General features: G+C 40.0%; 1 protein-coding gene across 1 annotated transcript; it reads right to left on the bottom strand.

Annotated features, from left to right (window-relative positions):
• Window positions 1-33: 33 nt before the first annotated feature.
• Window positions 34-22,099, bottom strand: loxhd1b (lipoxygenase homology domains 1b). Its single transcript, XM_026343039.1, has 43 exons — window positions 21,406-22,099; window positions 19,769-19,883; window positions 19,558-19,569; window positions 19,253-19,333; window positions 18,864-19,048; window positions 18,119-18,217; window positions 17,879-18,027; window positions 17,043-17,166; window positions 16,565-16,674; window positions 16,085-16,225; window positions 15,867-16,002; window positions 15,095-15,255; window positions 14,915-15,001; window positions 14,621-14,756; window positions 14,384-14,538; window positions 13,892-14,052; window positions 13,739-13,815; window positions 13,456-13,652; window positions 12,877-13,069; window positions 12,151-12,311; window positions 11,724-12,042; window positions 11,077-11,228; window positions 10,176-10,309; window positions 9,917-10,062; window positions 9,641-9,745; window positions 9,414-9,542; window positions 9,154-9,318; window positions 8,180-8,361; window positions 7,986-8,102; window positions 7,590-7,752; window positions 6,723-6,877; window positions 5,563-5,772; window positions 4,993-5,119; window positions 4,448-4,656; window positions 4,016-4,201; window positions 3,779-3,906; window positions 3,489-3,606; window positions 2,922-3,099; window positions 2,210-2,395; window positions 1,294-1,464; window positions 1,027-1,159; window positions 607-762; window positions 34-514 (listed from the first exon to the last, which is right to left on the bottom strand). Exons 1-43 carry the CDS (start codon window positions 22,097-22,099, stop codon window positions 34-36), a joined length of 7,224 nt encoding a protein of 2,407 aa, XP_026198824.1.
• Window positions 22,100-22,385: the final 286 nt, after the last annotated feature.

The raw sequence follows: 22,385 nt of genomic DNA, 5'->3' as shown, positions 1-22,385 counted from the left end.
TCTCACCCACTCTTGGTTTCATGCGTTCTCCTCCTAATAACTGGGGTAGAGCACTCGCTGAATCTGCCCGTCGGCCTTTTGACGGTCCAGCCACTTTCCGCACTTGAAGATGGTTGTGACTGAGTTGGCTGTGTTGGTCACCTCGACACACTCTAGAAACCACCCGCGGTTGGAGCCGCTGTTGTCGTGCTCCACTTTGACCCTCAGCAGCTCCCCGAGGTCCAGCATCTCCAGAACAAAACAGTCCGTCCGCCCTCGCTCATAAAGGTTGCGAAATTTGTGCCGGAGATGACGCTTCCCAGAGTCACCGTTCACGCCATAGATGGTGATGAAAACGTTGGCGTCTGTGCCCGCTGCCTTGACGTCCCCAGTGATGACAATGATTTCGTATTTGACTGGAACCAGGTTTCGGACTTTGCTTGCAAAGCTCTCGATGGACTTATAGCACTCAAAAGTTAGGAACTGGTCCTTTTTGGCTGCTAAAGGGATTTGTGCATCACAGTGGAAGAAATACCTAAACAGGATCAAGGGTTTGGAGTCATACCAACACTATCAACATGGCACTGTATAGAACACTAAATGCACTTTGTGTGTTATTCCACTTACTTGTTTCCCAGCTCCTTTTCTGTTACCACCACCTCCAAAACATGCCAGTAAGCTTCATTCTTCACTTTTTTACCGTCCTTCGTAATGTGGCCGAGGCAGATACCAGCAATCTCCCCCACATACTTGGACGAAAACTCAAACGTGTCAGTGGCACCGCTGTGAAAGGTCAAAAGAAAGGTTACAGCGACTAGCAGAGTTTGATCCTGACCACTGAATAATGAAATTCAGTGGTGTGCTAGACAGCTTTTCTTTTGTGTGTCTTATGGGATTGGCTCTGTTGAGAGCGGGGACTTGGAGAACAGAAAGTGAAGATAAAAGAGGGTAGAAAAACAAAACATGTGAAAGGGAGCAGATTATGTAAGGCCACATAATATAGTTTTACTGTGAGCCGAAGCATCTGTACTCTCTTTGAAGACCTACCATAAGAACTTCTTTTTCTTATTCTCCAGAACAAACTCCTTGGAACGGGCTTTCCTTCCTTCCAACACGATCCAGGCATTTTCTGTGGTGGAGGCGTCGTCTGTGTTAGCAGTTGTTATGGCAATTTCATATTCTGTGACAATGCAGAGAGACAGTTGCACTGTAATCACTCCACATCTGGCAAATGGTTGTAATTAGCTGCAAGCCATTCATCTCTGACAATTAGATAGCTTGTAATTATGCCTACAGATTTCCATTTTTACTAACTGGTTTTGTCACTCAGGTCTAAAGAGTCATTGTTGGCACAGGCCAGCTCCCTTATAATCTGCCCGTCATCTTCATTTTTAGCCAACCAGCGGTCACAAGGGAACCTGAAGGTCTGATCCATGGTCTCATCTTTCACATCAATGTACTCCAGGTGCCATCCAGGAGCAGGACCTGTTAATAACAACAGTCAAGTGTTTTCATTCTATACAAAAATCTTTTTAAAAGCAATGATCTGATGTTTATTGTCTCACATTTAACAACTTAATAAGTAAGCAACTTAAAAATAAGTTGCACAACTCCCTGTGCATCACACCTACGCTACAAGTGCAAGGGTGCAAATACAGTATTATAGCAAACTACCTGAGGAACTGTCAGTGTCAACAGGATAGTATAGTATAGTAAAATGTCTATAATGTCTAAGTATATGCACTGACTAATATTTGTATCACATTTTCCTTCCTGGCAGAATGCTACAATAATTTGTAATTGATTAACCATGAAACACAAAGTAAAAGAAAATGGATGGAGAAATGGATAGATGGATCAACAAAATAAAAAATAATGAATTTTATATGAGATCCACATACACATTTTACAAAATATCAAGAGACCTGAGACCAAATTTCTTGCAGGGAGTATTTTGAACAAAGGTTGTAAAATGTACTTTGTTCCATCTCAGATTCATGAGAAACAATTAGTATGGTTACTACATTTTCATGAATACAATCATTTGCATAGTTGGTCTCAGACCAACAACAAAACAAAACAAAACAAACAAAACAAAAAGCGAATACATCATAATAACTGCGACCACTTCTCAAAATCATGTTAATTCTACAGTTTTGATGAACAAACATCCCTTCAGCTTCTGTCTCTCTACTGTTTTTACAGTCAGCACTTCTTTCCTCCTCCTTACCTTTGTTATCGTGCCACACGCGGACCTTGGACAGTTTGCCCAGACTGAGGATGTCTGGAAATCTGAACGTATCCTTCATTTTACGCTCAAACTTGTTCCTGTTGGTGCTCTCCTTCAGTGGCAGCATCCCAGTGTCTCCGTACTCCCCAAACACAATTAGAAACACGTTGGCATCAGTTCCAGCACCTAAAATATCAGAGGTTCCAAAATTCAGATTACAGACACCTCATGCTATTTATTATTTGCTACTGCTAGCATGAGTCTTAAAATCTATCCACTTTTCCCCACCTCATCTCTTCTCTGCTCCGTCATGCTCTGCACAGCTCTTCAAGTGTTAGCCAAGATGTTTCAAAACTTACTAATCAAGCATAAATGATAGAAATCCCTTTTCTCGGAGTACGGAGTTGAAACAACTCAAAAGTTTTAATACTACTATAAAAATATTCAAAAGATTTTCCATTCTGTAGCTTTAGTTTAAAAAATGTTAATGTAAATGTCAAAAACATGGTAAAATATATATATTAAATATACTGTATAAAGAAAGACCTTCTCCAATGATTGTTCCAATTGCCAGCAACCACAAAATGAGGGTATTTCTATTTCTGTTTTTTGTATAGAAAACTGATTGTAGTCCATTTATAGTTATTTGCATCAGCAGAACCATTTTAGAATATGAGTCTGGATGCATGTGAACATTCACCACACTACCCACCTCCAACATCACTGGTCTGGACTTGGATGATGTAGGTTGTTTTCTCCACCATCTCCTCCTCGTCCACCACAGCTGCCAGCTCACACACCTTTGTCCTCTTTGGCCCTTTGGTCTTTGACAACCAGTTCTCATAGGTAAAGAGATATTCATCCTCTGTCGTCAGGTTCCTCATTAGGATCTGAAAATATTTGAGACACTTACTACACTATGAGTGGCAGTGTCAGTGTTTGAAATCTACATTTTCTTTGGCAAATGTCATTATTTAAATGCAGGATAAGACAGAAATAGACCGACTTTAGCAGTGTTAGGGACTGAGGTGCTTGAGGATTATATCAAATTGCTATATAAAATAAAGCCACAATATCAAAGATTTTTCAATTTTTCTTTTAACTTAAACATGCGTCAAAATTTTTCTTGATGTGGATTAAGTGCTGTCTAAGCCTCCTGTGACACAGACTCATAGAATAGCCTGTTAATAAAGAGCAAAAGTATTTTTGTCGCAGTTCACAATTCATTACAGTCTGTATTTTGATAGTTGTTACCAGAAAGCAGGAGCCTTTATGTTACCCTGTCAAGAAACCAGTCGGGGCGACTACCGCTGCCATCAATCCGAACTCTGATCTTTTTTAGAGGAGCAATGTCGTCTATTTCTAGGGTGAATGTGTCTTCTTGGCCTCTTTCAAACCTACAGTAGATGGAAAAAATACAATGTACGATATACTACATGTTTCATTTGTGTTTGAAAACACGTGACCATAGCATGATTATCTCAAAGAAACAAGCATATTGCTTAAAATATCAAGCTCTTCCCTTATTGAAAATAATCTGTACAGTTAGAGAATCATTGAAGGACTAACCTATCCTCATTTTTAGGTAGTAGCATTTCCTCTGTGCTCCCATTGTCTCCGAACACAGTGAGGAAAATGTTGGTATCAGTTCCTGCATACTGAGTGTCACCTGTGACAACTGTGGCTGAATAAATAACCTACAATATAGTGGATAACACACACACACAAAAGAGACTAATTTAAATTTTTTGCAACACTTAAAGTGAACGTTTTCCAAGAGCTCATATTTTAGGTGCAGTGACTCACTTTGCGGGTAATGTTGATCATGCTGGAGTCCAAAACATTGAACAGTCTGGCAGTCAGACCATCTCCCCTGTCTTTAGCCAGCCAGCACTTACATGGAAAGATGTACTTGATACCTTTGGTTGGCACGGCAACCGACAGCTCATCCACCAACCAGCAGCTCTCTGGTGTGACACCGTTATGCCCGAGCTGAGGAAAAGATGGAGAGAGAGAAATAAGAAGGGCGAGGGGAGGGAGAAAGGGAATGACGGTTAAGCTGAGAATTAACATATCATCTGATTCAGTTTGATCTAGGTAGCAGAAGGCAGCGCTCAGATGAATTAGTGCTGAGCTTTAATGGCTTTATTTAACATTTTTAAGTCAGTGTATCTGAGCAGGCAGCAGAGAGGAGACAGTTTCACAGATTTAGCTGCAGCGACAGTACAAGATTCTCACTTCCACCCTCTTGATCTCTCCTACGTCAGTTCCATAACACACAAAGTGGTCCATGCTGCCAGCAAAGAAGAATTTCTTTCCCTCTGGCAGGTCCAGCCACAGTCTGTCCGTCTCAACGTCGTTAGGGCCGATGATGATGATATAGACCCTGGCTGTGGTGCTGGCATCACGATCCATCCCCGTGGACAAGGTGAAGTGATAGGGAATAACTGTGAGACAGAGAAGAATTGGGTACAGCAATTGTTTTTAGATTTTTCCAAATTTAGTTTGAATCATAGGAATGTTTTGTTTGACTTTCTAGTTTTAAAGAGTTACACAAGAGGATTGATAACAAATCAAACAAAGGGAAATGTGTTGTTATTGTTGTGTCTTGTGTCTGATAGTAGCTGTAGATACATGTTTAGTGACAACAAGACAACACATAAGTAAATGTCCCACAATGGCGACCATTTTCCCAAATTTTGGATAATTTGTTGACTATACAATATCTGTCATATGATAGATCTTTGACATAGAGTTTGTATGTTACAGTTTAGTGGCCTTACTTGGACCCTCTTCCACCACTGCCACCTTCTTCTTCTTTTTCTTCTTGTTGGCATTTCTGTCCAGCCCCTGTTTGGCCTGAGCAATCTTCTTGGAATACGGATCAGTGTTTCTTTCACCTTCATAGCCCTAAACCAGACAGTATCGTGTCATGCCTCTACCAAAAATGAATAGAGAAATGGGTGCCTTCATGTTCAGATCCAATCCAGCATAACAGACCACACAAGTTACTTTTCTGGGACTAGTTTAATAATTATAACTTACATCAGTGTGTAGAAAGTAGGTCAGAAACTGTGTAGAAATTCTAGGATTTTCTTAAACTTTTAGCTAAAATTATTCTGGCCATGTTGCTTTTGTGCTTTTGATTATGGATTCTTGGACTGTTTCTGAAGGATCATAGACTCTTAGAATCACAGAAGAAAATGGTGACTCCGTCTTTTTGAGGCCAAACACAACATTGCTCTCTTATGGAAAAATACAGAAGCCTTAACTGTAATACAGAGTCTATTTGTCCTTTCCACCTGCTAGAGAAAGAAAAAACTAAATATAAAAACACGCCTCTCTTTCCCAACCTTGACATAGAAGGTCCTCTCTATACGTTTATCCTCTTTCTTCATTGACAGCCAGCGCTCACACAGGAACATGTACACTTCTTCTGTTTCCAAATCCATCACCTCCACCTGGTCCAGGTACCAGTCGGCCCCCATCATTGAGTTGTCATGACGGATGAGAATCTTAAACACTCGCCCCAGATCCACAGCCTCAATAGAGAACTTGTCCACCTGAGGGGCAGAAAGGATGAGACACTTTAAAAGCTTTAAAGGTTCAGATATGTAACATAATGTATTATACACTGCCTATCCAAAAAAAGAAAAAGTCACCACCTGGATTTAACCCTTTTATGCACAGTGGTCACTACAGTGGACAGCGATTCAAAAGCTGTTCTGCATGGGTTAGGGTTAGTGTTCGTAGAGCCATGGACAATATTTCTTTGTCTTTTTGGAGAAAATCCTAGAAACTCTACAGTTCATCGGTCAGCAGCTAGGTTCAACATTTTAAAAAGTATTATAATATGTTAAAATGTGAGAAAACATCAGATTATTTATTTGATGGCTTTGTGATAGGTTACTATTGGTTTGTCAAATACATGTTTTTAACCCTTACTGATGAGTAGCTTCTCATTTCTTAAACAACCATGACCTGTGGTCGTTGAAAAGGTGTTAATCTGTTTCAGAAGGGTCAAATTATTGGTATGAATCAAGCAACGAAAACATCCAAGGAGACTGATGAAACTACTAAAACTGGATTAAAAACTGTCCAACGCATTATTAAAAACTGGAAGGATAGTGGGGAACCACCATCTTTGAGGGAGAAATGTGGCCGCAAAAAAATCTAGACTAATCATGTGCGCTGATGGCTTAAACGTCTGGTGAAATCAAATTGTAGAAAAAGAAAAGAATACACTTGTCTGTGTGAACTAAAGGCTTTAATTTGCTAGGGAGCTTAAGATTCCTAAGACTTTGCACAGTAGTTCGGATCTCCTATCATCAATACAAGATCTTGATGAAAAATGAATGCAACTCTGGACAGGAATAAATGTTGTGACATAGCAGAAGCTTATTGAAACAACGCCACGGCGAATGAGTGTTGCAATCAAAGCTAAAGAAGGTCCAATGTAATATTAGAGTGTGTGACTTTTTTTTGGATGGGCAGTGTACCTTTCCTCACATACCGCTCCTCTCTCAAACTTGTTCTTGGTGTTCTCAGATTTGGCCAGTTTGCGCTCTCCTGTGTCTCCCAGGTCTCCGTAAATGGTGAGAAAAACGTTGGCATCAGTTCCTGCCCCATACATATCACCTGTCCTCACAGACACACTGTATGTGTAGGCTGTGGGAGAAACAAATATTAAAATCAATACAAACAATATAAACTGTTCTTATGCCAAATAAAGGAAAAGAAGACTCATATTACTTGATACCTATTTCACATTACAAAAATACTCTCACTATCTGTCCATCATCCTCATCCACTGCAAGCCAGTGGTTACATGGAAAATAGCACCTGCAGACCCAAGAAATGCCTCTGATAAACACTCAAACATTTTTACAGAGGGATCATTGTTTTAGTAAAACCCAGGCGAAATTGCACTCAATACTGTCCACAACTTATTAAATGTAAAATATTACATCATTGTTTTTATACTGTATATTTGAGAATAAATGTCATTACTTAAATTACAATTAAACAGGACTCAGTCGATGTGATTTAATCTATACTTTTAACAGAAAATTGTATTTTCGAAGCTCATTTTATGTTTGTCATGGAAAACCTGTAGTGCTAGATATGACCTATGACCTCTTGAGGTCATTCCACAGCAGCATCATATAGCTAGATCACATCATCTGATAGTGCTTGTGAATAGCACACTGACACTGTTGAGTGTTTTAAGTCAAGGTAGTTCCAAACCACACCTCCTTTCTTGTTTCAATTTGTGACCAATTTATGTTCACAGAAAACAAGAGGATGGCAAACAGTGCCATTACGTTTTCTTGGGACTGCACTTAATGACATTCCAGCAGTAAAAACAGGGCAAACCTACTTTCCAGAGCATCCTCCACAGTTGTTTCAGTTGTTTTTAGTGTCCCATCCCTGAGCAGTTTCTGTGTGATGATGTCCGAGGGGACCAGCTCCCTCACCGTCTCCCCATCATCTTCAGACTTGGCCAGCCAGCGCTCACATGGGAAAATGGTTGTCTCGGAACCCTGCCATTAAACAGAGACAAATCCCCAAACTGGGCCCAGCTGTGTCTGTCTAACGCTGAAGGAAAGCATATGTGACCCTGAGAGATGTCTGAGCCAAAAGGTGTTGCATTATAGATGTGTTAATGATTTCAATTATTAACACATCAATAATCTAGTGAAGTAAAGTAACTATTTACACTTCACGATGCTCTTATCTATCTAATCGGGTGTAATCTTAGGTGGGTTTTTAATACCTTTCCTTTCCTGAGCTGTCGCCTGATCTCCACTCTGTCGAGGTGCCACCCCGGGTTGGTGCCCCTGTTGTCGTGTCCGATCCTGATCTTCTCTATAACATCACCAACATCCTCCAGCTGGGAAGAGGGAAGACAGTGTTTACAGGCTGCAGCCGGCGTCTTGAAGGATCCGCACTCTAAATGTAAACACTCACCTCAACAATGAACATGTCCTCAGCTCCCCTCTCAAAGTACAGACGGCGCTCTCTCTTGTTGACACACAGGTGTTTCTGCTGTGTGCACACTCCCTTACGTCCGTACAAGGCTATGAACACATCCGCGTCTGTACCCGCAGCAAACACATCACTGGTGAAGATCTTTATCTCATAAGGCACAACTGAAAAATCAGAGACACAACAGGTGACACAACCTTCGATAAACTGAAAATCTGCAATTAAATATTATGTTTAAAAACCATGTAAAAAACATGGGTTAATATGTGAAGATAAAACTTATATATAGTGTGTTTTTTGCTTTTCACTGGTACAGATACATACATTTTTGTAAGACCATAGAATTTGAGATTACTTTACTTTGTTTTGCCCATTTCAAATATACTTCCTCCTCCACTGTTTTAATTTTGTGTTTTTATCCATTTGTTTTATGCACAATACTCTAGGATGTAACACAAAAAGATAACCCATAATGAAAGGCATGTGGTGTATTTATAATATATATATTTTATATACTGTATTATAAAGATATATTTGAAATCTATAATTTTTACTTGATTTGTTTTGTGATTTTTACATTTATAATAGCAAATTAGAAAGACAGAAACAGAAGGTTTGTTTGTGTTTGTTAAAAGTGAAACAGGGTGAGACAGTACCTATCTTGTGATTAGGACTGATGTTGGACTGTTAAAGTCAGTAAGTGATCTCCTACAGTTTTAAAGTGCCACTCTAGCTACATCCCAACACTTCTTACAGCTTGCATCAAAGAGTCACTGCTCTCACAAGCATCCTTCTTTAGATAGAGGGCGTTAAATACAAATTACTGCTAATGCTGCAACGCTTTTATCAGAGTAAAAATTAGCATAAAGCACTTGCACATGATGCAGATTTTTTAATCAGTGCATTGCTACTTTCACTAATGGATTTGAGTACTTCTTCCACAGCTGTTCACTCACATGGGGTGTAGAATTCAGTTTGTAAATCAGCAGGATAGAGGTCCCTCATTATAGCGCCATCATCCTCGCCTTTATCCAACCAGCGGCCACAGGGGAAGCACAGTTTCTGACCCTGTGAGGGGGCGTCAATCTCGACCCAGTCTAGGAACCAACCAGGTGAAGCACCTGATAATGAAGAAACAGTCATTTAGTTTCACACAGTTTACTCATGAAGACACCAGCTGCTTGTTATTGGTCTGTAGTGGTCTTTCTTTGCCCACCAGAGTTGTCGTGTCCAATTCGCATCTTTTCCAGGTCGCCCAAGTCCACCGCCTCCACAGTAAACTCATTAATCATCCCCTGTTCAAACTTGTTCTTATAGGTTTTACAAGCCTTTAGGTTGATGATGCCTGTGAAGTAATTATAAATATCAGTTAGCCAGTAACATGTACTGTAGCATGAGGCTGCCACAACAAAGCCAGGACGCCGGCGAGGTACAGTTTCTCACCTGTGTCGTCATTTTCACCAAACAGGATGACAAAGACGTTGGCGTCAGTTCCAGCATGCTTCTTTTCTCCAGTTTTTATTTTAAGAGTATATGTAGTAGACATGGCTGTAAGATCAAATTAACAAGTCAAAATAATCATTCTCATTTTCTCAGTAATACACGTGTCCTTCTCTATTATTGTCAACTCCTGGATGTTTTCACTAGCACTGAGATAAATACTTGAACACAACACCCTTTAATCTGCACTAAGACATGAGCTAGTTTTGAAGCTGTTACATTTCTGCTCGAGCCCCAGAGTGGCGCTTGTTCCTTCCTCATCCTCATCCTTCCTCATGAAGGCTTCGTCCACAGGCACCAGTTCTCTCGCTATCTGTCCATCATCCTCATCCACTGCAAGCCAGCGGTTACAAGGGAAATAGTATCTGCAGAAACAAGAAATGAGTCTGATAAACACTCTAACTCAAACAGTTTTACATAGGAGTCATTGTTTTATGAAAACCCAGGCAAACTGTACATGCATGCTGTTTTCACCTACGTTGTATCATCCTTTGTGTCCACTATTTCAACACGATCCAGATACCACGATGAAGGAGACCGACTGTTGTCATGACGGATTCGTAGCTTCTTCAGAGGACCCAGATCAATAGCTGTCACAATGAAAACATCCTCCTGCAAAATATGGCAACCACAGATTGTTTCAGTTAACAAATTTAAAGTGTTTTAGCCTTTGTCCTTATTTTTTTTGTACATGTTGTTTTAAAGCAGAACAGTTATACTGGATTGAATTTATTTATGTGCAAGAAGATGAATCTTCTTGCTTACTCATTTTGTAAAAGCAAAAGCACCCATGGTTGCTTTAGTAAGCAAGCACTCCTCTCACTGACAGACAATAGGCTTTTGTTGCTTCTCATTTGCTGGAAGAAATAAACCCGATTGTCTGTGAACATGAGTTTTGAGTACCCACAGAACAATGTGGAATGTAGAGATGCATAATTCACAGGTTCGGCTTGAGTAAGGAGTAAAAGTAGGACAGGTTCAGTAAACAGAGGACTCCTGAGCATTTCTCTTGGTCATAGCTGGCTCGCCTGCAGGGCCGCTTGTAATCCTACCAGAATACACGCCCACCCACACCTCAGAGCATGGCTCATGTTGTGTGGAACACTTGAGACTTTGACTAACTGCTGGTTAATGTTCAGCAACACACCCTGTCAGGGAATTGAACAAGCCTAATGAAAAATAATTAAGTATTATTTATTACAGTCTCCCTACTCAAACACTTCTACCTCTGTCATCCACCATTTGGTCTTATTTTATGACCCAAACAGAGCATTTTGGTCTTTTCACCTTCACCACGTAGGTTTTAAAATCTAATTCATCACCTTCAGTTATTCTAATTTTACAAACCAGTAGTTATCTCCTTATGTCAGCAATCATACCTGCCCCCGCTCAAATTTGTTGAGGTTGTCAGAGTTCCTCAGGTAGCGCTCTCCAGTGTCTCCATTTTCCCCATAAATATTAATGAAGACATTGGCGTCGGTCCCAGCTCCCATCATGTCACCAGTGAAGACGCACACTTCATAGGTGTTGACTGTCAGACAATACGGGGCATGAATTACTAACACCTCATTAACCTGCCACATACTATATGTGGGTTAGGACAGATGAATCACACCAAGCATATCACAACACCAGTATGAGGACGAGATATAAATATGTACCATAAAATATTCAAAATAATCCATATGAAGGAAACAATCAGTTATGTCTTTAACAAGACACAAAAAGTGGGAGTGGCACCAAGAGCACATTTGGACAAAAGATGTATTATTTAAGAATAATAAAGACAATTATATATACAATATATGATTTTGTATATCTGTGGTGATATTTAATCAATTGTCAATTAGTAATTTAGGGTTTATTACTGTGCTGTTTTGTATTTTGTATTTGCTCAGCTGCTACTGTAGGGAAATCATGCGATCAACTATTAATGTTTGAAGGCCTCTTCTCTGCACTCACTTATTTCATTTATGTTGTTTCATTCTTTCTGAACAACTCCCACATTACCGTCAGTTCTATTTACCTTCCAGTTCCTCTGTGTTCTCGGGCAGCAGCTCCACCACCAGCTCACCATCCTCCTCTCCCCTCGCCAACCAGCGTGAGCAGGGGAAGTGGTAAGTCAGGACCACTTCCTGCATCTCCTCTCCTTCGTCCTCATCGTCATCCTCATCTTTTTTCTTTTTCTTCTTCTTCTTCTTGTCCTCCTTTTTCTTCTCTTTCGGCACCAAGGCCATGATTAAGTGTTTGACATCTATCGTTTCCAGGAACCAGCCAGAACCAATCCCTGAGCCATCGTGACCGATGCGGATCTTGAAAATCTTCCCCACATCTTTGGCCTCTACCTAACAGAAAAGTTGCAGTATTTTTGACTCAAAATGCAACATCTGAATATTAACTTTTTTTCATTACTACTGAGATGTACTTAGGAGCCAGTAAAAGTTTGAAATCACCTTGAATATTTCTGTGGTGTTCCGCTCAAAATTGTTGGATCTGCTATTGAGCATGATAATCTCTGTCTTCCCCTTGTCCCCGTAGATCTGGACGAACACTCTGGCATTGGTACCAGCAAACGTTACATCTCCAGTCACTACTGTTACCTCATAGTTCATCACTGGAAAATAATGATTGACAAGAGTGAAAGGTCAAACACATAATTCACACTGTATATAGTACTGTGCAAAGGTCTTAGGCCACCATTATTTGTTATTTTAGCAATGCTATTATGACCACATGTATATTTATTTTATAGTCTCTTTATTAGAATACAACTAGAAAACATAGGAAACATGTACACAGCATTAAACAACACAAACATATCAGGAAAAAACTGCTTCTGTCGGCCAAAGTGACTAATATCAAGTGTGACTTCTGTTGAAGTCCGAGACAAAAACAGGAGTGGAAGACCTGTCGAAATCTGATGCGGGTTTCTTCTTTGAGAGACCAGAAGATGTTCAGCAATGACCTGGCTAAGCATCATCTGCTTCATCTAGACGTTGAGTTGATCCTTCCTTAGTCTGAAGAAGCTTGCTCAGGAATACTCTTTGTGGAAGGAGAGCAGTCAAGAGACCACTTTTTGTGTTTCTAGTTGTTCTTATGTCTGCTGTGTGTGTGTATATATACCAGTAAATACTGTTTGTAGTTTCTTCTAATGATAAGAGTGTGTGAATGTTACCTACGTTGTTCCATGTCCAGGATCTCACTTGGATAAATCTCCACCTCTGTCTTTCCATCGGCCTCATCCTTACACAGCCAGCGGTGACTGGGGAACATATAACGCGTTCCATGGACTGGAACCATGATCTGAACGCTGTCAAGGAACCAGCCAGCACGCATACCTTCATTGGTGTGGCCAATCATGAGACGGTTAATCTGCAGTAAGATTAAATGGAATTCACTATTTAAAGTTAAAAAAAAAAAAATGTATTTATACTTTTTATTATACACACATATACTAATGACTCAGACAAATCTTGATCTCTACCTTTTTTATCTACTAACAATTACTGCTGGCATTCACGTGAATGAAAAAGAGCTAAAGATTTAAACATGCAGAGTGTGTTATTACTTATTACTATTCATCTTATTATATAAGATTGATAATAAAATGTTTTTAGCAACTGCTGCTATACAATAACTTATATTTATCATGTGGTTCAAACAAAGTAGGACATATTTTAGCAATGATGACTCCAGAAAGTACTATGATCCAGCATCCTGAACTGTGTCTCTACAGTAAATTATGTGTGCAGTGTCACCTGTCCAATATCATGGGTCTCCACTTTGAAGATGTCAACGCGGCCCGTCTCAAAGTAATTCCCGAGGTTGTTGGTAGAGACCACCAGCATCATTTTACCGGTGTCACCTTTCTCTCCGTAGAGTTTGACGAACACATTGGAGTCTGAACTGCCACCAGGGATGTCACCTGTCTTCACCGCGATTTGATAGTCAACATCTGACAGACAGGCACAAACCTGTGTCAGCATCACAGCAATACAAGACAGATTAAATGTGGAAATAAACTAGAACTGTAGAACTTACTGTAAAGACGTTGCCCATCTGAGAACGGCACTAACTCTCTGACAATCTGTCCATCATCCTCGTTGCGGTCCAGCCACCTGCAGAAAAAAATGAACCAAGTCACGCTTGTGGTTGTGACAACTCTTTTGTGTATTCATAGTGAGACTACTGCACCTGTTGCAGGGGAACTCTACAGCTTGGGCCTCAGCTTGTCCCTCCTCTCTTACAATTACTTTATCGAGGAACCAGCCGCAGCCACCACCCTTGCCATCGTGGCCAATCCTCACCCTACGGACCTGCCCAATGGCCACGGCCTCCACTATAAACTCATCTAACTGGGAAATAAAAATCAGTGAGTAACATCACATTCTTACATAGAGGAGTGTGTTTAAGACAAACACAGTTATCACAGAATATTTTTAGATCAATAGATACAAGATTGCTGTTGTGCAACGTCCGTTTCCTTTCTCTGTGCCACAGATTGAGTATGACTAACACATGACACTATTCACATCTGAGAATAGATTGAATTGCATGTAAAACATGTTCATGCATGTGAATCACTTTAACACACAGAAAGACATGAAAACTTATTGAGTTTTCTTCATGAGATTTCACTAAGCTCTTTTTTTTACATAGAGCTAACAGTGTAATAAATGTACTCACATTTCCCTTCTCAAACTTGTTGATATTGTTTTTGCAGTTGACCAGCTGCCGATCTCCGGTGTCTCCTTGGTCGCCAATCAGATTAAGAAAAACGGATGCATCTGTTCCACTGCCGCTGACAGTCCCAGTGCAGACTGTTACTCTGTATTTGATGACTGCAGAGAATCACATCATACAATCAGGCTTTATGTTGTACACTGTATTTGGAAAGCACGTGTTTTCGTTGCATGTACATACTGGACAGTGGCTCAGTTATTCCTTCTCCTGTGGCAGGTAGCTCTCTCACAACTTCATTATCATCTTCATTAGTGTCCAGCCAGCGCTCACAGGGAAAAGTATACTTTTCCTTTGTTAATGCTTTCATCAGAGTGGCCTAATTGTAGAATGACAATGTAATGTTTAATTTGAAATATAAGGGTATTACTATGTCTCACAGGTCTGAATTCCCTGTAATACTCTGCCTTTTTTATTCTGATTTCCATGTTATTGTAACTAGCCAGTGTACGCGTGCATTGATAAGATTTATAATACCTTGCTCAGATGCCATCCTGCAAAAGGATGTCTCTTCTCGTGCCAGATGCGGAGTTTGGTTAGTTTTCCCAAATCAGGCAGCTCAACCTGTCAGATCAAGAGGGTAAGAGCTGCTTGCAATTCAGCTTAATCATTGAACTTTACATGAATTTGTGTGACACTTGATTATAAGAGACTTACAATAAACCTGTCCACCTGTCCCTGTTCAAAATTGTCAGTTTTGTTGTCCAGTCTGAGCTCGTCTGACTTGCCCTTCTCTCCGTACACCTGGAAGGAGATATCCGCGTCGGTTCCTGCATTGGGAAAGTCTGACGTCCAGAGCCACAAAGACCAGGGGTGCTCTGAGGAGAACCAAATCATACTATCCTTATCCGTTGTTTGTTACTTTGACTGAGAGTCAAGTGTATAAAAACTCTGCATATATTGGTAGCAGCCTGGAGTTTACAAAAGAAGACAGTGAGGGCTGCCAGTTTGACAAGTTTTATGCAACATTTCAATAGAGAGCTTGAAATGACACATTTGCATGTTAAAATATCTTCTCAGAGCAGAAACTGTCATGCTGAAGACAGTGATTCCAGCAGACAACTCCTGACTGTGAATTTGTGTTATTGAGAATAGATGTGCCACAGCAGTAAAGGTATACTCATTTTCCAAAATGTACTGTATGTGGAAAGAAGCTAATACATGCATCTGGCTGTGTAATTTTGGATCAGATGAAAGCAATTAAAGTACATAACAAATTGGAGATACGGGACTTTATTTAACCAGCAATATGAAAAATAACACATTAAAATTAGAAGGTAGACTGAAAATAGACTGCCTGCTGAGTCATTATGCAAATGCAGTATTTATATCATGGAGTTGTCAGTGTTTTTATTTGGGTGTTTCAGAAAATCCAAGAGAAAATTAGCGCTTAAGAGTTGCTGCTGACCAGCCGTAATTACTAACTTACTCTTCTGTCTCCTCTGCCTGAGTGACACCATCTCATAGAGCTCTCTCTCTATCAGCCCATCTCCCTCCTTCTCATCCAGCCATTTGCTGCATGGAAACGTCTGCTCTATCCCTGTGAACGGACAGTACACCACTACCTGCAAAGAGCATTGTTTCAGCTGAAATGTTTTCACAGTAAATAACCAGAATGTAGTGTTTACAAGTTTGTGTTCAATGCACCTTCTCGCAGAACCACCCGGCACTGACTCCTCCGTTATCATGTCCAATGGTGACTCTGCTGAGGGGACTGAGGAGTGCAGCAATCTCAACATTAAAGATGTCTGTCCGGCCACGCTCAAAGTGACCTCCCTCCAAAAACACCTGGAGATCAAATTAAAGTTCAATGTAAGACAGACATACAGAGAAGAGGTATACCTCTACCCCACTCATACTTTATGTTCACTGGTTGAAATGAATTATTAATTGTTGGGATATGAAGAGAAAAAAACGCCAAATTAATAACCACTGAATGCCCTATAGATTACTTCTAGAACAAACATTAAAGACTAGAACAGGCACCCAGTACTTTTTGAAGTTACATGTAGGGTCTTTATCTACTCTGCTTCCCACAAATAAAACTACTATTACTGCAGCTATTGTTCCTTCGATTAAGTACAAGCTGTCTGTCTTTGTTTCTTGTAAACTGTATCGTCTTATTACCTTGCCACTGTTCTTTAAGCCTTTTGTGCCATGCATCACAATGTGGATTTTGGAGTTGGTCCCAGCACCTCGGATGTTTCCTGTCGCAATCTGGACGTTGTACACAATACCTGGTGGGTACAGTTACATGTCAGGCTATCGGAGGCTCTGCCAGCAGGTCACTATGGTTCAGTGCTCTCATACTCCCTGAAGAGCTGAGCAGGAACTAGTTCAACCAGATCTAAACATCAATAGCCTGAACCAAGAGTTAATGATCACACAGCGGGCCTCTGGCAAGTTGGACTGAAAACACCGTTGACTGACTTAGAAGTTACAATTAGCAATTTATCTTTTATTATTATTTTTCACACCAGCAAACTGAGCCAAATAATTTGATGAACCAGTCGAGTATGAATTACATTCACTAACAAGAGGTTTCCTTTTGAAAAATTGAATGAAGAGAGGAGATATGTTTTTCATAAACAAATTTCATCCTTACCTGTGGGCTGACTACCTCCTACCAAAATGTCCCTCTGGATCTTCCCATCGTCCTCATCAATAGCAAACCAACGACTGATGGGAAATTCATACACTATTTTGTTTCCCAGATCATCCACAATTACCTTAGAAAGGAAAAAGGAAAAATAGGAACCTAATCAAATACTGCATGTGAAAAACAGACCTCCATGCTATTACAAAGTTAGGATAAAGCAAGACAGTGTTTAAGATGACATTGCAGAAGCTGTCAGTGTACTGAAACTGATGATTTCGAGGATTAAAACACTATTTGGTCTCTTTCATTACCACACGAGGAATGCAAACAGGATATAATTCTTTAATGTAGTCTCTGCTGATCTTTGGTGTCAGTCGGTGCTGCAGTAACCAACAAATACACCGACCCATCTGTTTGCTGTAAGCCAATCCCTTAATGGGCATGGTTTCCCTTTACACAGACGGTAGAATGACAACATGTATGTCCTGTGTGTGTGCGTGTGAGCTTGTGCATGCGTGCATCTGAGTGAAGTCATCTCTCAGTTGTGCTCACTGTATGTGTTGGAGGAGCAGTGACACCAGTCTCGGTTGAGGAGAGGAAATAAGAGGATCACATGTCTTAAGTACCTCTGCAGAGGTAGAACTCGAATGTAGAATGAAGTACAGTAAGAGTACACATCTTGAAACAATACTGTAGAGTATTGTTTCAAGATGAGGTACTGAAAAAAAAAATTATGTTACACGAGAAATAACAAATGAAAGTTTACCCATTCATTATGCTTCTAAGTTGCTAAATAACCACGACGTTGTAAACAACACTTGTGTTGTCTGCCTGTTTCTTACCTTATCCACAAACCACCCTGCTGAAGAGCCTTTGTTGTTATGGCCAATGGTGATCTTTCTAATTTTGCCCAAGTTAGGTGCATCAAAAGTGAACTTGTCCTCTGTGCCTTTTTCAAAATTATTTTTATCGCTGTCAAGTCGCCTCTCTCCTGAAATACAACAATTTATACATTTTATCAGCTGAACTGAAAATAACTATTTGATTGCATACACGAAAAATCCAGTTACACTGTTAGTTACCAGTGTCTCCAAATTCTCCAAATATATTGATGAAGACATCTGCATCTGTTCCGCTCCCTTTAACATCCGCAGTGAAGACACTCACTACATATTTATTATCTGAAAAATTAGAAGAAAGAATTTAAAGTTAAATTTAGGAAACAAACTACACAAAACTTTAATAAAGTTAACTAAAATAAAAAACAGTCCAGTATGTCAATCATATACAGCTACTTTCAATTAAAATGAAAAAGATTTTATGGTTTTGATTAGGCTCTTATTTACTTAATTAATGACTGGAGGAACCTGCTAATAAAACAAGAAATCATTGGCCAAAATAAACACACAAACAAACATGTTTCCAATAGGTGTTTTCACTAAACAAAAGTTACACCAAGAGCATCCCATTAAATAATTACAGCAGTGATTGATATGTTTCAGTTGGCAACAAAATGATCTCAGCTGACTACCTGAATGTACTGAATGACCAGCTTTTTCCATCAACGGATCAACAATGGATCAGGTTCAAATTGTGAAAGAGTGGTTCAGGAAGCAGGAGACATCATTATGACACATGGGGTGGCCACCACAGAGTCTAGACCTTCACCACATTGGGAATTTTTGTGATGTTGCTGGAGAAGACTTTACACAGTGACCTGACTGAATGTGTGACTATTTTTTGTGTAATACCATGGCTTGCAAATGTTATATATTCATATACTTATTCACTATAGCTATAACTATAAGCATGACCCAGTGTACGTACATTTGGGCATGTCCATGGGGTCCATGCTGCCCAGCAGGTCTCTGATATAAAGGCCATCTCCCTCCACTTTACTGAACCAGTTGTTACAAGCAAAGTAGAACCTCAGGTGAGGCCTAATCACATCTGTCACCACCATCCTGTCCAGGAACCAGCTTGGGTTCAGGCCAGTGTTGTCATGCTCAATCCTGCAGCAGCAGAGGAATAAAATTTTATTCTCTTGCAAACAAAATCAGGGGAGGAAACAACTGTCCTTTTATCTGATCAAAAGTAAGCAATGTCTGCCCCGGGGGGAAAAAAAGCAGTTAATATCTGATCTGCGTTATACTGAACCGCAAATAAAATGTATTCATCAGTGTCAAAAAACAATCTGGATCAGTAATAAAACGTACCTTATCTTTTTCAGTGGTCCAACATTCTGAGTCCTAATTCTGAACACATCAGTTTTGGCCCTTTCAAAAGCTGTACGACTCCTGAAATCACAAAATAGTAAAACTTCAAAAGACACTGAAATGTACAAAAGCATGGTACAACTTGTGCAATAAAACCCACAAACCTCAAAAGCCTTTGGCAAAATCATGCAGCAGATCACATCTTGCAAACTCACTGCAAATTGAACATCAAAGTCCCAGCACACATTCTGCTGTCTGAGCGGCCATTCTTACCCAAGCAACACCACCAACTGGTAAAGACTTACCTTTTCTCTGTGCTGTTAAAGTGAAGAGAGAAAAAAACATGCACACAGTCTTAGTTAAAACACAGAAACCTTCTTCAAAAAATGGTGTAACTGGGTGTCATTTGGTTAGAGTAGTCCTAAATCATGAAATCATGTTCATTTAGCCTCTTTCTGCCTTTATTAAAACAAGTACAGCTGGCCTTAAACTCTTTAAGCTTTGCAGAGCACTTACTTGCTAGCCAGGTGGACTTTGGGAGTATTGCCATAGTCTCCGAACAGCGTAACAAACACGTTGGCATCAGTGCCTGCTCCTCTTTCATCTCCTGTGATTGTCACTACCTCATACACTGAAAAATGTAATGACAAAATACAAACAGAGGTGTGATGTATAGAGGAGATGCACAGCCTGAGGGCATGATGGGGATGTACAATGGTTAAACAGTAAGAGCTGAAAGAGACACAAAATCACTATAGACATGACACTATCTGTTTTAACTCTCCTCACCTCTTCTCTTTGATTGACTTTCTAGCAATCAGCATTAACTTTGAGGCCATTTATGAGCCTGTGGGACTCAGGAGACCTGTTCAGTACCCTATCCACACATTTGATAACCTGTATTACGGTTTCTTTTTTTAAATTTTTATTGTCACTCCATTATGAGTGCCATGACTGGCCCACTGAAGACCCTGTACACCCACACAATGTAATTACTTGCAGCACAGTGGGCAAAACCAAACAATTAGGAGTCTTTTTGAGTTGGAATTTTTGACAATCATGTCAACAAACTGTTGGCAGAATAGTTGCAAATACACTGCAGCTGGCAGTCAAAGTAAAATCCAATATTAACACTAATACAAACGATTGAGCTAATTATAACAGAGCTCAACACTGTTTGCTTGCATCTGGTTTGTGCCTGGTTGGATTTTTTGATTGAACAGCTGCAACAAATGTAGTTAATTTATGCAGTTTATCACCTGTGACAAAACTGTCAGCATTAGAGTTAACTATCTTCTACTACTTCCATGCAGAATAAAAGTTGTTTTTTTCATTACTGATGTGGAAACATTGCAATTTGCAATGCCGCATTAGATCTCTGCTCAGGCTAAAGCTAGTTTGGTTACTGGAAAGCATTCATAGTATCCATATTCATATCCCAATGAGAAACATGGGTGTCTAAATTTGTTGCAGCTTCATATGTACACATAAACATAACAGGGAGTCAGAGATGTCAATCACACGCTGTCTGTCAGTCCTACGAAGGATATTATGAGGCGCTATGAGTGAAAACAAATGTGAGAGGGTGCGCTGTGGATAGTGTGAGTGTAAGAACTTAAAAATAAAGATTTACCATAATAAAACATGAGAGCTAGTGGTGCAGGTCATTAATGGATAGTTATCCAGGATTAAATAATATATATAATAAAGGTTTTTTCTTAAATATTCTACTACTTAAATGGAAATAAAATTTAAATAAGATTTACTTATAATTATGTACTTTCATCAACTGTGAGAGACAAAAAAAGACCTTTAGAAGACTGTGAAGCGCTTATTAGGAACCCAAAAGACCTTGTAGGGATTAGTGATGGACTGGTGTCATATAGCTCTCAACTGAAGATAACACACTGACCATACATTGATACTACCTCACTCAGTGTAATGTTACCACGAACAGCAAACTAAAGCGTGGGCACGTTGCTCCTTGAGCCACTCAGAATCCTGTAATCGCAGTCAAAGATTCACCTCTGCTCTGGGTGTCGGTTGTCTCCCCTCAAGCAGAACTTATCGAACTGTGCTTTAATTAATTGTATAACACGACGTGGTTGCCTTTTGTGAATTTTAAAGAATAGAGATTAAAAATTAAAGATTACCTTTCTTTTTGTGATACTCATCCTCGTAATTCTCCACTTTTTCTGGCTCATAGTTGCGAAGCTCATTCTCATAGATCTCAACGTAATTCTCAACCTTTTTCTTCTTCCCTTTTGTCTTCTTAGTGTCTTCATCGCTGTCACCCTTCACTGAACCTTTCTTCTTCTTTTCTTTCTTCTTCTTCTTCCCTTCCTCTTCGTCCCCAGTTGCCTGATCTTCCTCTTTCTCTGTATCCTTCTTGGATTTTTTGTCTTCGTCTTTGGATTTTTTAGCCTTCGACCCCATCTTGTCTTTGACTGAGGACTTCTTTGAGCCTTTCTTAGTAGTCTCAATCACATCAGAGAGCTTTTCCTTTCTCTTTGTACCCTTGGAGTTGTTATTCTCTTCATTATCAGTATCCTGCAACTCATCGCTTAACTCATCCTCGCTGTCCCCTTTGGCTCTCTTCTTCTTATCCTTGACCTTTTCTTTATTTCTTCTTTTTTTCTTTGTGTTCCTCACACCAGGGCCTGATGTGTCCAAATTACATTCTTCTTCATTGCCGTCTGACTTTTTCCGTTCTTCAGCATCCTCTGTCTCACTCACCTGCTTTCTTTTCTTCCTGGGCTTTGGTTCCTGATCCCCTGAGTCCTCGTCATCTACATCTTTGGTTTCCTCCTTCACTCTCTGACTTGTTTTTTTCTTTTTTGTGGGCATCTTTAATTTATTTACTACCTTGTAATTGTAACCGATTGCTGTGTCTCCAGATGAAACGTGATTAAACTGACCTGTGACTGCACAGGAGTGACCAGCTGGCAGGACAAGTCAGAGTCAGAGCTGACAGACTGCTGTTTGGCTGGCGGCTGGGGCTGTCCCTCTCTGCTGGTTATCCTGACCTACAACAGCTGCAGATGCTCTGACCTCATTAAAAATGATACTCTGCTTGTTGTCACCTGACCAGAGGAGGGAACCCTCTCTGGGAATTATTAGTTAGTCTACTGTA

The sequence above is a fragment of the Anabas testudineus genome, chromosome 9 (genome assembly GCF_900324465.2).
Source record: "Anabas testudineus chromosome 9, fAnaTes1.2, whole genome shotgun sequence".
NCBI classification, from domain to species: domain Eukaryota; kingdom Metazoa; phylum Chordata; class Actinopteri; order Anabantiformes; family Anabantidae; genus Anabas; species Anabas testudineus.
Note: the sequence above shows the minus strand (reverse complement) of the source record. Positions and strands in the feature narration are given on the sequence as shown.